Source organism: Drosophila montana, unplaced genomic scaffold, assembly GCF_035044405.1.
Source record: "Drosophila montana isolate Dmon_TW-CO22-7 unplaced genomic scaffold, ASM3504440v1 contig_2081_1, whole genome shotgun sequence".
Taxonomy (NCBI): domain Eukaryota; kingdom Metazoa; phylum Arthropoda; class Insecta; order Diptera; family Drosophilidae; genus Drosophila; species Drosophila montana.
Window position 1 is genome coordinate 242,541 of NW_026996991.1, and position 19,263 is coordinate 261,803.

General features: G+C 39.2%; 6 protein-coding genes across 10 annotated transcripts; 2 read left to right on the forward strand and 4 right to left on the reverse strand.

The window, feature by feature from the left end:
- Nucleotides 1–189: 189 nt before the first annotated feature.
- On the reverse strand, nt 190–7,673 carry LOC135426695 (sialin). Its single transcript, XM_064679940.1, has 7 exons — nt 7,518–7,673; nt 2,432–2,496; nt 1,932–2,077; nt 1,320–1,862; nt 980–1,259; nt 658–899; nt 190–584 (listed from the first exon to the last, which is right to left on the reverse strand). Exons 2-7 carry the CDS (start codon nt 2,448–2,450, stop codon nt 426–428), a joined length of 1,389 nt encoding a protein of 462 aa, XP_064536010.1. The 5' UTR covers nt 2,451–2,496; nt 7,518–7,673; the 3' UTR covers nt 190–425.
- Nucleotides 7,674–9,086: 1,413 nt separating this feature from the next.
- On the reverse strand, nt 9,087–12,048 carry Ate1 (arginyltransferase 1). Of its 2 annotated transcripts, none has more exons than XM_064679951.1 (8): nt 11,839–12,048; nt 11,279–11,740; nt 11,036–11,214; nt 10,415–10,567; nt 9,934–10,115; nt 9,714–9,877; nt 9,495–9,646; nt 9,087–9,431 (listed from the first exon to the last, which is right to left on the reverse strand). In XM_064679951.1, exons 1-8 carry the CDS (start codon nt 11,921–11,923, stop codon nt 9,333–9,335), a joined length of 1,476 nt encoding a protein of 491 aa, XP_064536021.1. In that variant the 5' UTR covers nt 11,924–12,048; the 3' UTR covers nt 9,087–9,332. The 2 variants fall into 2 exon arrangements, with proteins under 2 accessions (XP_064536021.1, XP_064536022.1); XM_064679952.1 differs by lacking the exon at nt 10,415–10,567 and adding an exon at nt 10,219–10,368 and having other exon boundaries at nt 11,839–12,046.
- A 170-nt stretch (nt 12,049–12,218) lies between these two features.
- Hsl (hormone-sensitive lipase) lies at nt 12,219–16,261 on the forward strand. 2 transcript variants are annotated; one of them, XM_064679946.1, is made up of 4 exons: nt 12,219–12,523; nt 12,830–15,221; nt 15,279–15,404; nt 15,463–16,261. In XM_064679946.1, exons 2-4 carry the CDS (start codon nt 12,837–12,839, stop codon nt 15,610–15,612), a joined length of 2,661 nt encoding a protein of 886 aa, XP_064536016.1. In that variant the 5' UTR covers nt 12,219–12,523; nt 12,830–12,836; the 3' UTR covers nt 15,613–16,261. The 2 variants fall into 2 exon arrangements, with proteins under 2 accessions (XP_064536016.1, XP_064536017.1); XM_064679947.1 differs by having other exon boundaries at nt 12,833–15,221.
- On the reverse strand, nt 16,259–17,356 carry PCNA (Proliferating cell nuclear antigen). The gene is made up of 2 exons (XM_064679953.1): nt 17,134–17,356; nt 16,259–17,068 (listed from the first exon to the last, which is right to left on the reverse strand). Exons 1-2 carry the CDS (start codon nt 17,239–17,241, stop codon nt 16,394–16,396), a joined length of 783 nt encoding a protein of 260 aa, XP_064536023.1. The 5' UTR covers nt 17,242–17,356; the 3' UTR covers nt 16,259–16,393.
- Nucleotides 17,357–17,452: 96 nt separating this feature from the next.
- On the reverse strand, nt 17,453–18,333 carry plu (plutonium). 3 transcript variants are annotated; one of them, XM_064679956.1, is made up of 3 exons: nt 18,133–18,258; nt 17,672–18,073; nt 17,453–17,622 (listed from the first exon to the last, which is right to left on the reverse strand). In XM_064679956.1, exons 1-3 carry the CDS (start codon nt 18,155–18,157, stop codon nt 17,609–17,611), a joined length of 441 nt encoding a protein of 146 aa, XP_064536026.1. In that variant the 5' UTR covers nt 18,158–18,258; the 3' UTR covers nt 17,453–17,608. The 3 variants fall into 3 exon arrangements, with proteins under 3 accessions (XP_064536026.1, XP_064536025.1, XP_064536027.1); XM_064679955.1 differs by having other exon boundaries at nt 17,453–17,608; nt 18,133–18,256; XM_064679957.1 differs by lacking the exon at nt 17,453–17,622 and having other exon boundaries at nt 17,730–17,870; nt 17,975–18,073; nt 18,133–18,333.
- Nucleotides 18,219–19,243, forward strand: RpS18 (ribosomal protein S18). Its single transcript, XM_064679959.1, has 3 exons — nt 18,219–18,359; nt 18,600–18,785; nt 18,859–19,243. The coding sequence occupies exons 1-3, from the start codon at nt 18,357–18,359 to the stop codon at nt 19,126–19,128; spliced, it is 459 nt and encodes a 152-aa protein (XP_064536029.1). The 5' UTR covers nt 18,219–18,356; the 3' UTR covers nt 19,129–19,243.
- The last annotated feature ends 20 nt before the right edge of the window (nt 19,244–19,263 follow it).

Genomic DNA, 19,263 nt, shown 5'->3' on the forward strand with positions numbered 1-19,263 from the left:
CAACCAGTTCGAGTGCTTCCCCCCAAAAGAAAACAAAAAGTAAGGCCGTTGACAAATTTGACTTCTTATGTCTATGTAAAAAGACAGGTTTTAAATAGACAACAAGGTTTTCAACCGAAGCGGGAAGAAAGATCTTGAGCAGTAGAGGAAATTCTCGAAGAAACCAATAAACGTTTTGACTTTGAATACTTATTATCATAGTTCGGAGGTAGGTCCCTTATATTTATTCAAATCATAAACAAGTAAAACAGGGCACATAATAAAAACAATATCTTTTACAACAATAAATAGACAGCATTAACTTTAATAGGACTCGCTATTAATGTACCCTCTATATAGGTACATTAACATATATACAAACGTACATACGTCATAATTATATGGCATTAGTACTACAACATCACAGCCAATTGCCAAGGCACAAACTACAACTTTGTATTGACAACATCCTCGCTCGGCTCGGTGGTCTGCACCTCATTCCATTTTTGGATCTTCCCCGAGCCGAAGATCCAGAAAAATATGGCAGGCAAAATGTAGGCCGCTGCGCCAATCACAAATACCCAGAACCATTCATCGATGGTGTTCTATAGAAAATGAAGAAATAAAAATGCAGTTCATTAGCAAACAATTGAGTGGGAATAGCTGCTTTGGACGCACCTTTTCACGGGTAAATGCGGCCACAATCAAGGGCGAGAAGATGCCTGGTGTAGTGCCCAGGCAATTGATGATGCCGTACATGGTTCCCGCAAAATTTGGTGCCAAATCCTGCGAGTTGGCCAAATTTGTGGAAGTCGCGGCACCATTGAAGCCCAGCGATATGGTCATTATGGCCACACAGACGTACGGATCGCGTCCGCAAAAGGCTAATACTATGAGCATAATGCCTGGCAAGATGTGAGCTGTAAACAAATAAAAAAATAAAAATGAATAATTTAGTTATTTAAGCAAAGAAAAATATTAGTTTTGAGCGAACACTTACAGGGTATGCAGAAAATCTTGCGGGTGGACGTAATAGTCCACCAACCCTTGCGTCGAATCCAATCCGCAACGGAACCAAACCCAAAGGCAGCCAACAGACGCGCAATGTGTGGCAAACTGGACAGGAAACCCGCCGAGGACAGATTGAACCCGAGCACTTCGCTCAAGAACTTGGGCGTGGCCGTAATCAGGAAGAACAGACCCCACATGCTGCCGTAATGCAGCAGAGTCAGCGCCCAGAATGGCATGGAGAATATCAGCTGTTTGTATGGAGGCCATTTCTGCAAGAGGGATAATGAATAAATATTTTGTGTATTCCCATAAATACACTCGAGACTTACCGCCTTTTTGGCTAGTGTGCCGCCCAGACTGTTTTCAATGTATTCCCGCTCCTTGATGCTGATGGTGCTGTGCTGCGCCGGCGTATCGCTGACCAGATAGAACCAGAAGCCCACTACAATAACCACAAAGATGGCAACTGCATAGAAGGCCCAGACCCAACCCAGACTTTCAATGATGAGGCCGCACAGTGGCCAAGTGATGACGGTGCCGAATGTGCCACCCATCAGCGAGGCGACAAACTTGCCCTTTTCGTCCGGCGGCGACCATTTTGACACCAAATTGTGACAGCAGGGATAGACGACACCAGAAACGAGTCCAATTAGAAAACGTACTGTAAATACGGCATATTTATCCCAGGCAGCGGCCGCCGGTGTCAATGCAGTCAGTAGAGCGCCCAAAAGACAACTATACCCTGCCACATTGCGGCCGCCGAGCATCTCGGCGACCGTGCCGCCTGGCAGTGAGGTGATCATATAACCATAGAAATAGCCGCCCAACAGCAAGGCCTGATCCTGTTGCGACCAATCGTAGCGGTTGCCATACTGTCATTCAAAAGGATAATTAGTTTGGTTATATAAGAGCGCATGGCACGGGGTATTTCCCGTACTCACATCTGGCTGTTCCACAAGTGTGCCGTTCTCATCTCGTTCCTGTACCATTGCAATTATATTGATGGACAGATTGACGCGCATCATATAATTGATGAGGCACATCATGAACAACATTATGGCCACATTCACGCGCTTCGGCACATAAACTGCAAGCGACAAAAAAATATTGTTTATTAATTGAGAGTAATTGTTTATTTGCTTTTGTTATTTGTTTCTATTTATTTATAAACTACTTTTTCGGCTAGCGTTTGCCATGCACATTAGAGCAATTAGCGCTAAATCTTAGATCTGTCAACTTGAGCTCCATTTGAAATTCGGGGCCCGTCAGGTGTCTAATTAACGGCGCATGCGTAACTCTCAATATTTAATCGTTTAATTTTTCGGGGAATTCAGATTTTTGGCTGACGAACAGCATCACGTGAAATTTATTTATGAGCCAGTATGGCATTATTTGTTTTCTTTAATTTTTTTTTTTGTGCTGAAATTAAATGTGTACTTACAGCAGGGCATAACAGCCATTATGGCAGGTTGTTGTTGTTGTTGGTGTGCGGCACGTCAATGTCAACTGCAAGACGATAACAGGAAACAGTTAAAGACTTTATTATGCATTACGGCGGGGGAAGTTGCACTCAAGTTGTTTTAAGTTTAAATTAGTGCATAAATCAAAATTAAACAAGAATGCGGAGGTTATTTTTTCCTTCTTTTTTGGCATCGCTTTTTGTGACATCTTATCTCGCATTCAGGTTTTAAGACTGGGAAATCTTCAATTGCTAAACTGAACAATTTTAATAAACTTAAATTCTTGGTATTAGCTGGTTAATTTATAATGAAAATAATGGCATGTATTTATAGCCAAACATTTCTTACTCAACGAACAGTGAGGAAATTTTCCCCTACTATTATTATTATTAGTTATTTTATATTAAAATAGTTTTACACAATTTAGAACAATTTTGAATTAAAATAATTACAGTTATAGGGTATTCACACTAGCTTTGCTCAGGTCACAATGCGCCGGTTGATAAGTTTAACGAGTTCAGCAACGTGAATGATCAACTTTAGTTGCAATAGGCTAATTTATATCAGTAACTCTAGCTTTAACTATTTAAATGACTGCTTCACGATTGAATGATCGACGAAGCGCTCTGTTGCAAAACCCAGATATCATAATTTAAAATTATAATCAGTTTTAATGCGAACATAAGGAATAATATTTCCCTGCTTTTATGAGATAAAGGGAAATTCCTTGCCATTCTGCATGTCGGTCGAGAACAATGTAATATGTTTGTCAAGTACTTTGGGTTTTAGTGCTCCATTTGGCAAACACGTGTCATTTAAATGCAATAATCATATTTATTTCCGACAATAAAGAAATATATGTGACTGTTTTTATTTGACAAACAGTTTAAGCACGTCTCAGTTACCAATTTGACCACGCACGTGAGCAGCATTTAAGCCAAATTGAGTTATGAACATCACAAATAGCAATACGAAAAACTAGTCATGCACTTTTTTATTATTTAAAGTGTTTTTGATTTAATTCTTGATTTTTAAAATAGCCGCCTATCATTGCCTGCCATTGTGGTCAGCCTTTTGATAAGGTAATTGCTCCCCAACACGCTACACAAATTTTCAAATTGTTTAGATCAGCCAGTAATATGCATTTGTGCAACAACAGCATCAACAAAAAGTTAAACAAAAAAATCTGTTTTGGGGGAATTGCATTTGTAACTGCAACACTTGACTTGTGTATATAATATTGCCCTTGGCACGTCGAATTCGTATATTGGATTCGATTTGGACAGCTGTTTGAAAGCCATTCACAATATTGCACATGCAGTTTTTGCCAATGGCATGTAGCCTCGTCTAAATTACGTCTACATATTAACGCGACAGGGTTAACTAAGGCAGTTAGCCAGATACTTCTAGTACTTACACACACATACTAACAAAGTGAGCATGTGTTGGTAAACGGGGATATTTTTAAATAGCAACTGTCAAAAATTTCACACATTTCGCCCGTTGTGTGACTAAATCGCTAGAGTGAAATTTTTACAAAAATGTTAACTAGCTACAAAACTTATTCTTATCTTCTTCTTTGTTATATTTGGCACACTCCACTAGAAGTTTAGGAATCGAAGAAAAAATGCTGCTAAACTAGGCGTAACTTAATGTTCAGTCACATCAAAAACACATTACTGCTCAAGTGGCTTGGACTTTAAATAAATAAATATTGGAAATCTCAGCTAACCAAAAGGAAATTTACAAGTAACTGAATTGGTAATCGTCTGTAGATTGCAGCTGGCCATTAAATCATTTAAATTGTATTATAAAAGCCTTGTGGAAATAGCATATCATATTGGCTATTGCCACAGCTCAAGTTCCAAGAACAATTCACATGCATGGGCTTCTAAGTAGGCCCATAAACAAGTCTTTGTGTTTGCTGTGATAAGCTATCGTCTTGGTTTTGCCAAAGTTCTCAATGAACGGAAGAAATCCAAAACAAATACAATAAAACTACAAAATAAAAATACAAAAAGTACAACAGTTTTGTAGCCGAATAAAACAACAACAACAAAAATCGAAAGTTAGCGCAACCAGGCGCATAAAATATATATATATAGCTCTATAATACTTGGTTATCATGTTATTGCAGTACGCAAACAAAAAGCGAATAGCTCATTAAAATTATTGCGTGTAGCCACTAGGCTCTATGTAATTTTCTAGGTGTACGAACTCGACCGGTAGTTAAATATATGCATTTAAGGCGTATCTAAGTATATTTTATATATAACTTCTCCATAGACACTCAAAAGACGTGACGTGCATTAGCATACGGCGTAATTATATGCAAAAAAATAAAATGAAATAAAATCCGAAATAAGAGGTCTAAGACCAAAAATAGATATCGCATTCAAGATATGCCATTTAAGTTATCCCATGGGCCAGCAAAGTCGAATGACGGGTTCATATTAATTGGATTAAAGAATGCAAATAAACACAATCAGTAACAAAGGCTTGGAGTCTAATATTAATTGTATAACATCTGAAGAGCTTTAACAAAGTGCATATAAATTATATGTATAATTAATAAGCTTAAGCACGTTAGCTTAATTAGCCCACTTAAGCCCTTGCTTCGTCTTGATTATCGTGTTGATACCCTAAAAGCTTATTTTAAAGGAAGATACAATTTTGAACACTGCGATAAAACATATTTTTGCAACACTATTAACATCCGATAATTGTTTGTAGTCCATTGTATTATTATCTTTGAATATTTCACGTCTATCTTTAAGTTAATCGAAAAAGTTATTGCGTAGGAATATTTTCGATGTAATTATATGTAATGTTTTCTTTTTCAATACCAGCCAGACATTGCATAATAAGACCTTGGTATGATTAAAAAAATACCCAAACTAATTTCCTTTCTCTTCACGCCAATTGTTAAATAACTTGTTGAAACTCACAGCTTGAACAAGTCAATTAGTTTATGATTAAAAGTCTGTTGCACAGTGCTCTGACTCAGATTTACAAATATCTTATCTGCAATCCATTAGCAACTTTAGCAACTTGCCAAATTTCTAAAAGCTGCGGGTAGAACCCGCCGTTACAGCCATATGTGTGATATCTAAGTATAATTCACGGATTCAAAAAACCTACGGAAACTACCATGTACCAAAGCAAAGATCTAAATAGAGTATCTTTGGGTTGAGAGTGCTGCTAATTAATTTGCCGTGTGCGCCTCTAATCAGGAGCGTGGCGCTTTATCAGCGCCAGGCTCTAAAAAATCAACTCAAAAATTTATGACGTTATATGGCGAGGGCAAGGAAAAAATCGTAATTGTAAAATATACGATAAGACCTGGTCGTTTGATAAAGTAAGTGCCACTCATTATAGTTAGGTTAATCGTTAATTAGTTGTAAAATAACAGCAACAAAAATAATTTTTTTTTTTTGACTTATCGTTGGACTCCTTCTGCAATCCTTGCTATTTATGAGGCTATACAGATTTGATTTATTGTTCGATAAAAAGCTTGTGGGGGGCTACGATATCACGATATCGGAGCATGATCTAGTCCATAAAGCCTATCCATAGCGCACAATTAAACCGTTAGATGTCGACACCCATGCACATAACGAATTATATATAAGCATAACATATTATATACCCTATATAACATATTATTTACCCATAGCACGCGTGCTTAAAGCATTTACATAAGACATGAGCACACAATTGACATGGTTTGGTAGTTTGTATCTCTCTCGAAGTATTTGTTGTTATTGTTGTTGATTTGGCTTTTGAAAAACGTTTAAACAGCTCGGCTTTTTGTCCGTTTGCATGGCTATCGGACTGTTTTGTTTGTTTTGTATTCCTTTTTATTTTTAATTCTGCAAACTAATTCAATGGCAATGAACCGTGTCTCACATAATATTGAAATATGTAATGCGCTTTACCAGTTGGCATTAGTTATTCTTGTTGTATTTTTTGTATTTTTTAGTTTTATTTGGATGTTACGTATTGTTGCTGGGTTCTCAGTAACCGAAACGAACTCAACTTGGGCATTGCACTAATTCCCATGGAATCACATTTTTGCACGTTATAATTAACTTTTGAATATAAGTCGAGAAAAAAATAACAGCAACTTATTTGCACAAGCCACAATTACATGGTACACAAAAAAATGCGAAATATACTATAAACTAAGTAGTCAAAATAATTATTCATATAATTAGCAGCTTGATTTATGAAAAATCAATGCGAAAAATAGCAAGTTACATAGTAATTCAATAGATTAACACAACCAAATCAAAAGACCTTAAAAAATTGATGAAAAAACATCTAGAAATATCGTTAAACTTTGAATATTGCATAACATTTAAGTCGAAACTTTTGATAGAAAGTCTGATTGAAAATCGCATAGAAGATCAATTGCGGGTCATCAGACTTTATACGAATTATATAATAACGAATATTAACAAAACAGCTTCGGAAAATCATAAATTAAATAAACTAGCTTTTAGAATTAAATTTTAATTAAATGAATTATTTAAAATAATATCATGCATTTTTTAAGACTCAATATAAAAAGCGTGCCCAACGACTAAACCAGTTGCCATATAAAATGCGAATTCATAACTGAAATGCATATTTTAACCCAAATAAAAATAAAATTATAGCGCCACACGCAGCTTGTAAACAAGAGAAATACACTTCAAATCGGCACGTGTTGGCCTCAGCTGATTTTGATTAAGGATGCTAAGCTCGAAAAATCGGATATCTTTAACTTGCACTTGTCGCAGCATTTCGCAATTGATTAGGCACTATGTTCCGATACACCGCATAATTATATACACTTTATAACGTTTCGCTTGGCACACTTTGCCATATAAATTATTCGCATGCAAGAAATTTTTCCATGGCAGTTCGAGGAGACTGCGATAAAATTATTTATTTATTTTTATGTATTTTTATTTTTTTTTAATTTGGAGTCCTTGCTCAATGCTTGTCAACTTATTATTTTCCCATTAAGAAATGGTTAATATAATGCAATAATAAAATAAGCACGCGCACTTGCACACTCACATTTTGGGTACGCGGTGAGCGCCCGATGTGCCACTAGATATGTGGGGGGAGTGGGATTAGGCGGGATTGGGCACTGTTGCTACAGCTGAGAACGCCGCGGAACGAATGAAGCTAAATCGCCAGCTGCCAATGGCATATATACTTTAGTTAAGTTATGTACCGTCAGACGGCGACGACGTTTTTAAGCAAAACCTCGGCCGGCGACAGCGAAGCGCAAAAACAAACGGTTAAAAATTGTTTAAATTGTTGTTGACTGTTGGCGGTTTCGAGATTGACGCTTCGTTCGCTGCTTTTCTCTCTCGCTCTCTCTCTCTCTCTCTCTCCTGCTTGCCCTAGCTCTTGTTTTGTTAGCGCGCCACAAAAGAAAATCGCATGCGATTATTGCACTAGGAGAAATTTTTAAATCCGAACAAAAATGTACAAATTCGTGCCAATCACGGGCTAAAATAAATATTTAAAAAATTATTCCATTCTTGCCAGTCCTTGTCAATGATCAACCAGCACGAGCTCACGTGCTTGAATTATTTATTTAAGCTTATATGTATATTAAATAATGCTTATAAAACGAGATAAAACGGGAATACTCAAAAAAAAAGCAGAGAGTATACAGCTTGACTAGCGTATACCCAGTATCAGGTAGAATATTTTAAGCTGTGTATAATGTCAAAGATATAAAAATAATCAAGCATGGCACATACTTTTTATATTAGCCAGAGCTATATTAGATAATCTCTTAATTGATTGTGGTTGCAACTAATATTATGGTCCTTATCTCGATGTTAACTCGTCTCGTTCGGCAACAAATTTATACCCTTTTTAAAGATTTTTTATATACAGAGTATAAAAAGAAAATTAACTGCACGTCGTCTGGGACTTACAGTCAGCAGCTCCGTTTATAAGTAAAAATATTTTTTTAATTTAAGCTCTTGACAAAATGGCAGGCAAGTGTTAATTGCTATATTAACGTGATTACATTATATATTATGTTTGTTGCTTTCTTTTATATTTGTATCTTGAAATTTTGGTTACTCATCCGCTACTCTTCTCTTTTAATATAAGTACATAAATTTACATAAAAAGGAACTTCATTTATATTTATTTTTATGGATTTACAAAATGGCTTTTGAGCCGATTAGACCTCTTTACACTGAGCGAAAAATTCAGAGAATCCAATATTCTGTCCCTTGATATTGCAGATTTACAAAAGGCCATCGTCATCCACTTGCCCACTAGCTTAAACTTCAAGAACTCGCACATGTCAGCTTCCTTACTAACACTTTGCTTGCCCATACAATGCCATTTAACATGTAATCATGCTGTGAATAAAATGCCGAGATGCACAATAAATGCTCGTGACTACTACTAAGTGGCAGCTTTTCTGAGAGCGCGAATTTGTTGTTAGATAATTAGTTTTATTGATGCATTTAGCTGCCTGTTGATAAGCTGTGATGATTAGTGATAACAGTTGTTAATTTGCTAAGCATTCGAGCTATCATTGTTATCTCAAATGTTTCGGGTAACATACATGTTTTTTCAACCTACTCATCTCGCATAATTGATCAAAACAAATTATATATTTTAGTTTGTTGCTCAACATTTTATTGTTTGTATGTATGTATTTGTTATATGATAAAACTGAATTTTAAGAACGAAGTCGCACATAAGTATTAGCTAGGATTAACAGAGATTTAACATTTTACATTTGAATGAAATAATTTTGCACTACTTAGCTAAGGCGATTAACTTAATTGCGTGGTATATAATGAATAAAGGTGCATTTATGAATTTATTTGTAATTCTTCAACAATATGCCTTTCAAGACATGTTCACAAAAAGCATGCGCTGTGCACACACTCTACCCACGAGTTTGCTGTACTCGATAATCACATCGCGATCGCCAACAACGCCAGTAAGCTGTCAAAAAAAAGATAGTAGTAAATAAATGTCCAGTACTTGTAGTAAAAAACATATATTTACTTGTACGAAACTATTGTAACTGACGCAGGTTTTAGCGTCAAGGAGCAGCATTACATCGTTTAAATGCTGATTCAAAAACTCATTCACATCCTTTGCTGTGGCATCCGGATTCAGGCGCTGATACTTTTCCACATCTAGTTTGGAACGTACGGCTGTGGCATAATATTACGATAACAATAATTATTTGGAAAAAAAAGTTATAAAGTATTTGTAAGCTACCATCGGTTAGGGGCACCCAAACATAAGTCTCAGGGCACAATAAATAAGACGCAGACAACTTTCCCTTATAGCGCATTTTAGGACAAGAGTGTATGTAAAATCCCATATAGTAATACTTCAAAGCGGGTACACGCTCGGCAATTGTCTGCACCAAGTCAATTTCCCTAAAACAAGCATGTATGTTAATAACAAATACCTATACAGTCCACTCAAATCGAACCTTAAAGAACCATATGTGCCCAGCGATAAAAAGCTATATTCAGGATCGTAAAAAAAGTACACTGAACTAACTGATCCAGGTAGTATATCAATGACGCCTACAGCAATCAATTTGCCATCCAGCCAGTACTGATGATGAAATGATCCATATCCCATGTCCGGAGCATCTTCGGTTGTTTGGTGCTGAAATCAATGTAAGCAATAAGATTAGAATTCCCTTATAAAATTTTTAAAAAAAATTGTGTTTTTTTTATTATTAAACATTTATATTTGTTCAATTAGCAACCTTCATGGGCGACTGTTGCAGATGATCCTTGTATGCCATCAGATTATTGGGCGGATCATGGTGTATGACAATCTGATACTTCTTATACAGCTCAAAACTTTGAGGTAACGTGCGCCTGAATTCCTCGCTGTTGACGTTCACCAAACGCAGCTATAGTAAGATTTATAGAAAAAGAAAGAAAATCATTTATAATTACCTTTAGGGGTGATTTAACCAAAAACCTCTGCATACTAGCTAATGTTAGGCGTGCGGGATTATCATTGTGTATGACTAATTGATATTTGCGATACAATGCGTGTACTGCATCGGCACAAGTGCGCTGTGTATCTGAGGCAGCGACCAAAACGATCTGCAACAAATAGCACAAATACGATGTGTGTACATAAAGGGACTCAAGGGCACACGCAAAAGGTAACACAAAACAATCTACATACTATATACATGATAAAAGGTTAAACACTAGCTACGTGCTGCAAACGCTTTCAAATTTTTTTGGGCATAAAGACACGTGCTTCGATTCGATACAGACAGCATGACAAGGTAGTATACAGCTCAAGATAAGCTAAGCTTTAGATTTAGTAAAAACATCTTCTAGCAACATTTAGATGTGTTCATAGTGCGTCCGCCGAAAACTGTTGAAATTTTAAACGGATTTAACCATTTCAGCTCTTTTTTTGAATTGGCAACTGACCACATTACAAACAGTTAGTGCACATTTTATTTACAATTGCTTATCTCGAGCTGTATACGAACTTTGAATTAAATAAATGGTCTTGGTGCACATTTAGCAATTGTTTTCTTAGACCTAAAAACACACCTTTAAATTATGTTTATCAGTATCACAGGGTGCTGCCAGAAAATCTTTCAAGCTCTTCTCCTGTTTCAACGTTTTGGTGAGTGGTGGCTGCTCAAGCGGGGCGCCCAGTTTGGCTTGCCTGCGCTCCAGGCGCATTTGCTTAGCCTTCTTGCGTGGCGGATTTAAATTGGAGGTTAGTGCTATGACATTGACCAAATTAATAGTTGATGCAAGGCCTTATACAAAAAACATCAGTGGACTTACTTTTACATTTGTTAGATACCAACAGCGACGCTGCTGGATCGCCTTTGCCTGCCGTCACGTCCAGCCCTGGAGCAGGACACGCGCTTTTCATTTCTGCTGCTAAACTCTCAACTTGCTCAACATTAATTAGAGAGGGCTTCTTATCAGGCAGCTGTGGCTGAGGGTCGCTTGCATTGACCCCAACGACGACGTCAGCGACATCGGCGTTTTTTGATTCACCCGCTGTCTGTTGCTGCTGCTCGCTTGGCTCGCGTTTGCCATCGCGTAAAAAGTTATTCATACGCCGCAAAATGCGTTTATTGGACTTGGTTAGTTTAAATTCCAGAGCGTCGCACTTAATCGTATAGCATGGGCAGCATGTGATGTCGTTTTGCGGCTTATAGCAGTAATTACCGCAGCGCCGCCATCCTCTATCGATCAGCTCTTGGTAATCGTCGCAGGTCAAGCGATATGCATGCATACCTGTATGACGAACACACACACGCATGGAAGTAAATATGCGAGTGGTGAATACATTGTACTTTAGTTTTTCTTATGTATGTTCTAAATGGTGTTCTTACCGTGCGATTTGCTACAGTCCGTGCCCGTACAGTATCCACATTTGCTCGTCTGTTCTCCATAGTATTGCACAATGCTAACACTCATAATTGCGTACACTATATTCCTTACACACACACACTCCTTATGCACATTATTTTTATTAAAGTACTAGAACTTTAACATTAACTTTAATGTGTGAACAAACTGCAGCACTGCAATTCACCGATCCGATGATTCTGTTGTGACATATTCCTTCTAATAGAAATGTTATGTAGCATGATATCGATATATCGATGTTATGAATTAGTGCTGGAAAGTGCAAGCTCATTAAGGTTGAACGGTTACTGATCAGCTGAGACTGAGCTGGTTCTGAATTGCTTGTGCTCAGTTGTTATTAGTATTTCAATTAACTTATTTTGCTTATAATAGAGTGGTAATAGGGAAACAAATTTGCTTAAAATATTCGTATTGAAATGTGACGCACACCTACGTAAAATTTAAACAATTGAGCAATGAGTTCATTCAGGAAAAAAGAACAAATGAGCTTGTTCCAACGGAAAATCCACTTAGTCAACACTATTACTAAATCATTACACACAGTATCATATTTCGACTGACGAATTTGAGTATTGTTTAATTATATTGCTTAAAGTAAAATGCATTTGTAAGCCATGAAATAAATCTGCTGCAAGGTGTATAAAAGCTGTAAGTTAAAAACTTATCTTCACAAGTCATGGTGTAACAGCCAAAGAGATATCTCAAGTGCAGTAATTCAAAACTTGGTATTGCGTAGTTGTCAGGTGAAAGTTTTTATACGCTTAGTTTCAAAGGTTTCAAACTCTGCCTAACATGGAAATTTGAAAAGCCTCCATCAGCAAAAAGAAACCTTTGTACGCTTTTAGGTCGAATTGTAAAAGTTAACTAATTTGATGATATATGCCAATATTCTTTATTATTATTATCATCATAAGTAGATTATTTGCACTATTAATGCCAATTGTAACTTTCTAGCAGCGCAATGATTGCAACCGCAACATCTGAGCTTGATAGTCGCTCCCCGAAGCCGAATACCCACTTTGAGCACAACCTCAAGCTGGCCCAAGCCGGCTCAAAGGATGAGCTCAATGGAAAAGTAACAACAGCACAAACAACCGAACCAACGACCACACCTATTCCCGCCGACTTACAGCCCGCCTATCACAAATTGTACGCCGATTGTCTGGAACATGCCGCCTACTTTGCCAAGGATCATACCGAATATGGTCAACGCCTGCATGCCGCACAAATTGCCTGGCAGGATTTTATAGTGCTGGCCAATCGGCTGGTGCTGCAAATCGAAGCTTTTGCCCACGAATATGACTTTGACGAATGCACACCGGGCAACGGGTATCGCAGTTTTATCTACGTGACCAATGCGTGCATCACACATGGACGCAGCATTTGCCAGCAGCTGCTGGCCACTCGCGCCACGCTCTTCTTTCGCAAGAAGTTCTACATGAAGGAGGTAGAGGCATGCTCCCAGTTGCTCTGCTCACTGTGCACCTGTCTGCAGTACCTGTTAATTCTGCGGCAGTGGTCGGTGAATACGGGCGATCTACTTGCTAGTGGGCAGCATACGGCCGAACAGCTCTTCGAGCTGGGCGACACCATTAACCAGTATTGTTTCTATGGACGCTGCTTGGGCTTTCAGTATGGCGACTCAATTCGCGGTGTACTTCGCTTTCTGGGAATTGGCATGGCCAGTTACTCCGAAACATATTATTCGCAAACTGACAATAGCAGCAGCACCTTGCTAAAGACCACACGCAGCCTCTGGTCTAGCGGCAAATATCTAATGAATCCGGAGCTGCGCGCAAGACGTATTGTAAACATTTCGCAAAATGCAAAAATCGATTTCTGCAAGTCATTCTGGTTTCTTGCCGAATCGGAGCTAATGCATAAGCTACCCAGCATTGTGGGTACTTCCATCAAAGTGAATCGCATAATTGAGCTGCCCGCCGAGCCAATGCGTTTACCGGCACGTACGACACAAACAGTAAACGTAGCAAACGAAACAGAGCTACAGTTTGTAGATATACCTGTGCCCAGTGCGCATCTTGGACCCGGACTGCCGGTTTCAGTGCGCCTGCTCAGCGCCAAGCGACGTGCTGGTATGCTCGGTGAGGGTCGCTATCGCGGCTGGCGGCGACCAGCAGCAGCTTCTAAATCGATACTTTTTCACTGCCACGGTGGCGGCTTTGTGGCGCAATCATCAAAGTCGCACGAGCTATACCTACGCGATTGGGCCGTGGCACTGGATGTGCCTATACTTTCGGTGGACTACAGCTTGGCACCGGAGGCACCATTTCCACGCGCACTGCAAGAAGTCTACTATGCTTATTGCTGGCTGCTGAACAACGCCCAGTACTTAGGCACTACCGCAGAGCGTGTTATATGCGCTGGTGATTCAGCGGGCGCAAATCTCTCCATTGGATTGGCACTCAAATGCATTGAGCAGAACGTCCGGGTGCCGGATGGGCTGTTTTTGGCCTATTGCCCTACGCTGGTTAGTTTTGTGCCTAGTCCAGCGCGGCTTCTGTGCCTAATGGATCCACTGCTGCCCTTTGGTTTTATGATGCGCTGCCTGCGCGCCTACGCAGCGCCTTCTACTGAAATGTTGGAGGAAAATGCAAAGCATGTGGAGCAGCTTGAGCAAATACGCAATGCACAGGCTCCTATTGCGGAGGCGGAGAAGCTAACACAGAGCATCAGCTCCAGTCGACGTACCTCGACGGCCAAGAGCCCGCTGACGCCGCTGGAGCCGCTTAATCGTTCGGATGAGGAGAGTAGCGATACTTTTGCCAGCGCTTCGTATCACAGTCAAACCGTGGAACGTACTGACCTACCCAGCAGTGATAACAGTGACAATAGCTCCTGTGTGTCATTCGAGGACGACTCGCAGCCCATTGAACATTATCCGATTGAGATCTCTGCGGAGATACCCAAAGATGCCGAATCAGCCGCCTACATTGATAATTTTCTAGATAAATATCTTATTGATACCGCTACAATGGAAGCCACGGAGGAGAACACAAATACCGCTGTACAATTGCCACTAACGAATGGACACGCCAAAAGCAGCTCCGAGGAAAACATTTTTGTTGAGGCGGGACGTGAGATAATTGTGGATACTCTGCCGGGTCGCTTGCAGGAGGCTGTCAATAATATAATTCATCGATGCACGCAATCCTATGAGATACACGGCACAGGCACACCTGGTCAGCAAGATGTGCGCAACTTGGATGCTCTAATTGCGCGAAGCCCCAGCGAAGAGTTTGCTTTCGATGTCCCCAAAGATCCTTTTCTATCGCCCTACTGGGCCAGCGATGAGTGGCTATCGCAATTGCCAGAGACCAGAATACTTGTAAGTTTGGAATTGAACCATAGATGAAATCATATTAACTGGGTTTACGTCCTGTAGACGCTGAACATGGATCCTTGCCTAGATGACTGTGTTATGCTTGCCAAAAAGCTGAAGCGACTAGGTCGCCAAGTACACTTGCAGATACTTGAGGGTTTGCCACATGGTTTTTTAAATTTTACGATGGTACGCAACAAACTCTTTTAATTTGATCAAGCAAACTAATTAGCTATTTACTTTATAGTTGTCCAATGAGGCAATGGATGGATCAAAACAATGTATCAAATCGCTACAGGCATTGCTTCAGGCAAGTATAGATAACAACGACAGTGGCACCGCATACGATGAGACCTCCAGTCCCAGTGCATGCTCTGCTGCATCAGCAGCGCCTTAATAACAAAATATACTTATCCTTATGCTATATTTATATATCTATATTCCATATATTAATATTTATACAGTTTGTTATATGCAACAAGGACATGTTGTTTGTGTGGCACAATTCTTGCTTTTTTGTTTCTCAAATGTTTTTATACACTTTTATATTATGAATACGAACACATTTAGATTAGCTTTATATGTTTTGTAATGGCAGCTATACAAAAAGAATATATAGGATAAAGCTTCTACATTAACTCAGCCAATTGTTCAAGTATTGAGAGCGTGTAAGCACGCTCTAAAATATATATAAAATAAGATACAACACAAAATGTACTCCCAAAACTCATGCTAAGTCTCGAATATGTGCCTGTTATGAACGAGTACTTATATGTAATTTATACTGATATTTATCTATGTATTTAGCTTGAGATTTCGACATTATCGAGGCTTAAAAAGTTATATTGAAACTAATTTAATTTGCGAATCTTCAGCTTATGACAAACCAGATTAAAAAGATTAAAAGGTGCAACATTTGATTTGTATGACCGACCACAGCAGCTCGATTGCTTTAGTTTTAACCATAGGCCAACTCTCTATTTATATTAACTGTACCCAGTGTTATTTTATTAAATGGTTTTTGCCATTAAACGAGAAACAAGTTTTTCATTTTGTATTACTTTATTGGCCAAAGAAATGCTGCACTGTAAAATCTTAACAATTAGTATGTCGTATGTTAGGGAATTATGCGGTATATGTGAAATATGAATATGTGTTAGGTATATCCCGAGACTATTTTATGTTTCGTTATCTTCGATCTTTGGCGCCAGATAGTAGCGTATGTGACCCAGATCCTTTATGGCATATTCAACCACAAGCGGCACATCAGCGCACATGGACAGCTGCACTTGGGTAGACAGCGGCGTAGCCTTGGTAAAAGCGTTCAAGTAGCGACAGGCGAAAGTGAGCGTGACCGGCTCTTGCATATCAATAGTGACAGCCTCCTCCTCTTTGTCGACGGAGCCAGTTTGTGCCAACTTAATGTTCGCAGTGCCCACATCACCGCTGGCAGAGAATTTTACACCTTCTTTCGTACAGCAAATGACAACGGATTCACTGAACTGGGCTAAATCACGACAGATGCGCGCAAATTCCATAGCCGGCATGCGTACCACACACGAATATTCCGTTTCCGGAATGCCCAAGTGCTCCTGATCGAGATTCATCAGTTTCATCTCGTAGTCGGAGACCTTTTCCTGATTAGCCGATTCGAACATGATAGTGACTGTGTCCGCATTATCCTGAGCCTTCATAGTCACATTATCCTCGTTGTTGGCACACTTCAGTATCTTTGCCATGCTGCCGAGATTCATGCCCATGGACAGATTACGATCACAGCGGAACTTATCAAAACCATCAGATCTCAGCGTCAGTGAAACAAGCGATACATGGGAGTTGTCCATTGCCTGAAGCTGCAAGCAGAACATGCAATCGTTTAGAAATATCAGACACATGAGCAAAGCTTCCTTTTCTTTACCTGTATGCCCGAATCACTGCAGTCGAAGGTGCCTTCATTAAGCAAATCCTTGATTGCGTCAAGGATTTTCTTCAGTGTTGTTGCTTGCCCCAAACGTGCCTCAAACATGATTGCTGTTTAATTTAAATTGTTCTTGTGGAATGCAATTTTTGTAAATTTGATCAGCGCGTTTGTGCGTTGGTGACTTTAATGAATTCCTAGCCGCGGCAAAACTGGCGTTTTGGCGCGAATAACAGCTGTCAATTGGCCCTAGTCATGGCGTTGCCCAACTGCATAAATGTGTATTGAGTAAAAATAGTGATTGCAGCCCTGGGACATATTACAAATTAAAATTGAATTTATTCCAAATACAATAATGATACACAATTAGGTATTTTGGCATACATTTATTTAATTATATTAATAAATACTGGCTTTGATTGTTTCGTCTTTAGTTTTGATTTTACCATATTCCGCAAGTTATTTATTCCAAGGCCTATAAATAGACGTCTTTTAAAAATTATAATATAATTATTATGTATGTAACTAGGTTTATTACCATGCACGGTCTGCAAAGCTGGTGTTCCCATTGGGTCTAAGCGCATAAAATAGTCCTCTAGAGCCTTATGCTGTCGCATTGCAGCCACACAAACGGCAGGTATGAGCGAAGAAAGATTAAAGTCCTGGTATGGACGGCGACGCAACAATTCGACCACTAGCTGCAAATGACCAGCATAGGTAGCCAGTGTTAAGGCGTTCTGCCCAAAATAATTGATGGCATATATATTAGCTCCAAAATCTAGCAACACCCGTGCACACTCAAACTTGCCAAGATAGCAGGCTTTGAGTAGAGCCGTATTACCGTATTTGTCCAGCTCTTCTATATTGTATTTATGATTACGTGCCAGCGTGCATATGATGCGTAATGACATAACGTCATCCTCGCCAACACAATCGAGTGCTGCAAAATATAACAATATGTAAAAAATATTATATATAAAAAATTTAAATGACATTTACCATTCATTCGCCCAATTACATTCATTGTTTCAAACTGAAAATGATTAACAATAACGGTGCTTTCTCAGGGCCTCCACTTTTATAGACAGCCCTGCGCTTTTGCATATATCGATATTTCGGACGTTGCTCAGCACTGTTTTTCGAAATGTCAATGCCATAAGTGGAAAGACGCAGCACATCCGCTTTCTTTTTCGACTGAATAGTTGTCGCTTAAACAGGGCAAAATGGTGCGTCTGTATATAAATCGTGAAATATCCAGTTAATCAAACGCTAAAAGTAGCGGATTAACGCTAAAAACCCAAATGCATGCCATACTGTGCGTTGTGAAAACAAAATAGTGCATTTTTGTGATATATATGGCTAAATTATTTTGCAATTTTTAGCAGAAATGCAATTTCGGCTTTTGTTGTTTACGCCTTATTCCGGTGCCAATCGACTGAATTTTAATAAACCATTTGTTTTTGCAGTCGCTCGTCATCCCAGAGAAGTTTCAACACATTCTTCGTATCATGAATACGAACATTGATGGCAAGCGCAAAGTTGGCATTGCCATGACTGCCATCAAGGGTGTGGGTCGTCGCTATTCCAACATTGTGCTGAAGAAGGCCGATGTAGATCTAACCAAGCGTGCTGGTGAATGCACCGAGGAGGAGGTAAATATATATTATATACATACTATTATTGTACGCGATTAATCTAATTTTTTGCATTTGTTGAATTGGACAGGTTGACAAGGTTGTCACCATCATCTCAAACCCGCTGCAGTACAAAGTGCCTAACTGGTTCCTTAACAGACAGAAGGATATCATCGATGGCAAATACTCGCAGCTGACATCATCCAATTTGGATTCAAAGCTGCGTGACGATTTGGAGCGCTTGAAGAAGATTCGCTCCCACCGTGGTCTACGTCACTACTGGGGTCTCCGTGTCCGTGGCCAGCACACCAAAACTACAGGTCGCCGTGGTCGTACCGTCGGTGTGTCCAAGAAGAAGTAAGCTAGCGGCTGCTGGAACGTTTCCTGTATTCAGGCTGAAGCTGTTTATGCTTACGATACTTCTGTAAGAACCCCTAAAAAAACAAAAGAAATAGAAAACAACATAAAAATTCGTATGCAAACATGTTTGAGTGAA